This window comes from Apis dorsata, unplaced genomic scaffold (assembly GCF_000469605.1).
Source record: "Apis dorsata unplaced genomic scaffold, Apis dorsata 1.3 scaffold_68, whole genome shotgun sequence".
Taxonomy (NCBI): Eukaryota; Metazoa; Arthropoda; class Insecta; order Hymenoptera; family Apidae; genus Apis; species Apis dorsata.
Window position 1 is genome coordinate 696,522 of NW_006263366.1, and position 3,896 is coordinate 700,417.

General features: G+C 44.7%; 1 protein-coding gene across 5 annotated transcripts in view; it reads right to left on the bottom strand.

Moving 5' to 3' along the window:
• LOC102675804 (arrestin red cell) overlaps window positions 1–3,896 on the bottom strand; it is a 30,586-nt gene that overhangs the window by 8,959 nt on the left and 17,731 nt on the right. For 3 of the 5 annotated variants that reach the window (XM_006610074.2, XM_006610072.2, XM_006610075.2), the window contains exons 2-4: window positions 3,640–3,853; window positions 2,935–3,307; window positions 2,210–2,503 (exon numbers count right to left, since the gene is read on the bottom strand). In XM_006610074.2, coding sequence (XP_006610137.1) covers window positions 2,210–2,503; window positions 2,935–3,307; window positions 3,640–3,772 — 800 coding nt within the window. In that variant the 5' untranslated portion in view covers window positions 3,773–3,853. Of the gene's footprint in view, window positions 1–950; window positions 1,089–2,209; window positions 2,504–2,934; window positions 3,308–3,639; window positions 3,854–3,896 lie in introns of all 5 variants that reach the window. The other 2 variants (XM_006610076.2, XM_006610073.2) reach the window with 1 other exon arrangement.

The window sequence follows — 3,896 nt, forward strand, 5'->3', positions numbered from 1 at the left end:
AAAACGCGAAAAACTTCAGCTTGTGCGTCACACTGCAATACAGACTACATGGAGAATACAGGGGGAGAAAAAAAAAAAGAGCGATAAAGAAAGAAAGAAAGGAAGAAAGAAAGAAAGAAATAATGAGAAAAAGAGAGAGAGAGAGAGAAAAATATAGAGAGGGAATGAGGGTTCGATCGATCAGCATATCAATTGTGGAGAGAGACACAGACGTGGAGATAACGGAAAATAAAGTGAAAACGAAAGGTCGAGGGAGAGAGGGTTAGAGAAAGAGGGACGGTGTCCTCTGTACAGCAAAATAGACCACCACCGATGGAATACCAAATCCATATAAAGTTCCCCAGCAAAAAAGGCGATGAAGAAAAATACTGGCATTCCACTTTGATATAGTGTTCCCATACAATATATTTCGATTCTCAACAACGCGATCGTCCGCAAAGACTGCAAACGGGCTTCGATGCGAGAGTTAATATATTCCGATTGTTGTTAACAATCCTGCAACGACGCATCCAGATAGAGTATTCATTTTCCTTACTTATTCAATCGAAGATTATAAATATAAATCTTTTTTTTTTTTTAACTTTTATAAAAGTAATTTTCTTGCGAAAGAGATCTAAACAATTGTAGAATTAGTATCTTGTATCTTCGATGTTTGATCGGTCGAATAATCGAAACGATTAAAAGTTATCGAGCATCGAAACTAATTGAAAAGAGATGTCTATAAACGGGGACGCGAAAACGTCCCATTAATAAGTCAGAAAGCAACGCGAAAAAGGTAAAAAAGAAAGGAGAATTTCTGTTACTTCTTCAACCGATAATGCGCAATCGAAATAACGGAGGAAAATCTCGCGAGTTCTCCGGAATCATTTGGCCCGTTTCCAGTCTTCAAGTGTGCGAACGTTCGCCTCACGAAGAAAAATGATATAGCCGGCCAATGTTTGAGCACTCACATTGTGCTAGATGCGAGATTGGTGTCCTCGTGTTTAAGTTGGCCGTCTAGAGCAAGACCTCGCTTGTCTTTGTTGTCAGCAAGCGTTGGCCTTAGAGAAAAGACCTTGCTCAGTGTGAATCCTGGCGATACCCCTATACTGCCAGTGCAATCATTTTATTTTCTGTATCGTTGTGTTATCATTCCTTTCGCCGATTATCGCATCGTCGCACCTAGCGTTAATACTAATGGGGACAGATCTTCTTTCTTTCGTTTTTTTTTAACTTAACTTTTTTACCTCGAGTTCTATTGTCATGTTAGAAAAAAAAAAAAAAAAAGAGAAAAGAAAAAAGAAAGAGGCAAGCGTTCGAGTCAATTTTCCAATAACGTGATCAAAGATATCGTAGAAATAATTACACATAATACACGTAGTAAAATGTTGGACGAAAAGTGAAATTAGACTGGAATGCTCGCCAAATTCGTAAATTTCTTCGGATAAGGAACGCGGCGGACACCGATTACAAGATGTCGTTGATACGAATTTATCAGACGAGGCGTAAATTCTCGCGTTGGATTGAAATTTATCGCGACGTATTTTAATTTATGCCTTCCTGCTCCCGACCCGATTGATCTTGAGTACCTGGTGCCTGGTCACGTCGCAGAATGTGTTACTCGTAAATTTCTCGGTAATCCACCGGCTTATACACCGTGTATGCGTGTATATGTGTATGTGTATGTATGTGTGTGCGTGTATAGGCCAGTCGGTTTCTATTTAAGGATATCGAACAACACGAAATATAGAACGTCTTCGAGCGGTCTATCAACGTCGATGAATCGATCGTGACCAAACACGAGATTCTATTTCCTCTATCTTCCAATTGCGAAATTTCCTCGAAATACGAAATCGCGTGTCTTCGATAAAAATCGCGGAATTCGGGGAATTGGTCGTGACAGTTTGGCAACTGGACAAATCCATATTCGATAATCCCATAATACAGAAATAGTATGCAGAACGAGTAAGAAACGAATCTCAAACGGATTTTTAAAATTTCCCCCGTGTCGACGAGATTGCAACGAGACACGTCGCAACAACGAGGATATTTCATCGGTTGGGGAACGATGCGAGCGACGACCAACCGGCACAGGCGCATGTGTACACACCGTGACTTTCGTTCGAATATGGATCCATTTGTCGCCACACTCTCGTCACGCCATACGCCTAGCGCTCGTTTCGCGGCGAACGAACAACCGAACGAAGCGCGCGAACCGAACGATACTCACTCGCTCTCAGCCTCGGCCACCGTGCACTTGTACTGCGCCGTGGAGAACAGGCAAATGTCCGCGAATTGCCTCACCGACACCTTGATCTTTTTCACCGTCCTGTTGCTGTTGTTCGCTATGTGCACGTTCACAGCTATGTTCTCGCCGTGATGGTACAGCTCCTTGTCCAACGACGCCTCCAGGTGAAGCTTGTTCGGCGACATGACGAATTCTTTGCTCACCTCGACGGAGGGCTGCTCGCCTTGCTTCGACGGCGCGTACATGATCTTCCGTATCGCGAGCCGCACCGAGTTTCTGCAACACGGTGATTTATCGGTAGCGTGTCAACCGGATAGCGAACCGTTAACCCACGCCGCGACATTCCACGTATCGTGTCTCGCTCGTGCGTAATACGAACAAAGCGATCTGGAAAAGATTATTCGATCGGTTCGATAAATGTTATTTTATTTCCGTCAAACCCTTTTCCTTCGAAATATAAATACTGCATCCGTTTATTATTGCAAGTATTATAAATTTAACGTTTGATCATCTCCTTTTTTTTTCTGAAAATTTCTAGAAAATTCTGGGTATCCACGCTTCGAAGATATTTTACGCGTATTTCAGCGAAGCGTTGAAAAGGGTTAAAGGAGCGCGTGGTCCGTAAAAATCGATGTTTCAGGGAGATCGCGTGATCGCGGAACGTTTCCCCTCCCCCTTCAGGGGATCGCGATAATCGTGGCTCGTACCGTTTCTGCGGTTTGTCGTCCTGCGTCTCACCTACGAACGCTTTTAATTCGTAGTCGACGCCGCACGGTTTCCCAGTGTCGCCTGGCGCCGGTTGCAGCGTGACCGACGCAGGGCAATGAGGCGGTAACTCGAAATAGAAAGGATACGCGTTGCTCCCCAATTTCTTGATCAGCTTCTCTTGCAACCGCGTCAGCTTCCTCTGTTGGGCGCCAGCCACCACAGGATAGATTTGCTCGGCCGCCAAGTAGAGATCCTTTCGAAAGGTCAGCCCGAGAACGTCGAGATCCTCCCTCCCGTACTTGAACGCGGCCAGCACGTGGCCGAAAACCTTGCGATCCTTCGCATAGTCCGGGTCGATCAGCACGACCCCGTCTGCAACGAATCGAACAGCGATCGGTCGAGATGATCAATTGGGCTCGATTGGCCTTCGAGATTAACCGTTTCGACAAATCGAATTTTCCAATCTTGTTTGACCGCGTCGTCGAACAATTGTTTCACGCTTGACAATAACCGAGTAATTGGATTACTTGGGAAGAGGTAAAGCGTTTTAAAAGCGTATACTTATCGAAATGCGATAAATTCACGTACACGTTCGTACACAAGGAGAGGAGAGGAGCGGGTTGGAGCGTTTCAGGTTATATTCAACAGGTAGACGCGTAACGAAGGTGATGGAGAGCGCGACGAGTACAGTTGAAGGATCTTACCGATAGGATCGACGTGAGTTATGTGATCGACGAAATCTCTTTTCCCAAGGTATACCGTGATCTTTCCATTAAGGCTGGATTTTTTGAAGACACGAGTAGCTTGCCGCTTGCTCGCACTGTCCACAGTGTCCATCGCGTAGATCTCGGGGCTTACGATGGCCCCTAACTCATTTGACTCCTCAGGCTCCGAATATTCGGATTCCGAACTGTCCCACTGAAAAGAAAAATCAAACTTTAAGGATATATATATATATATA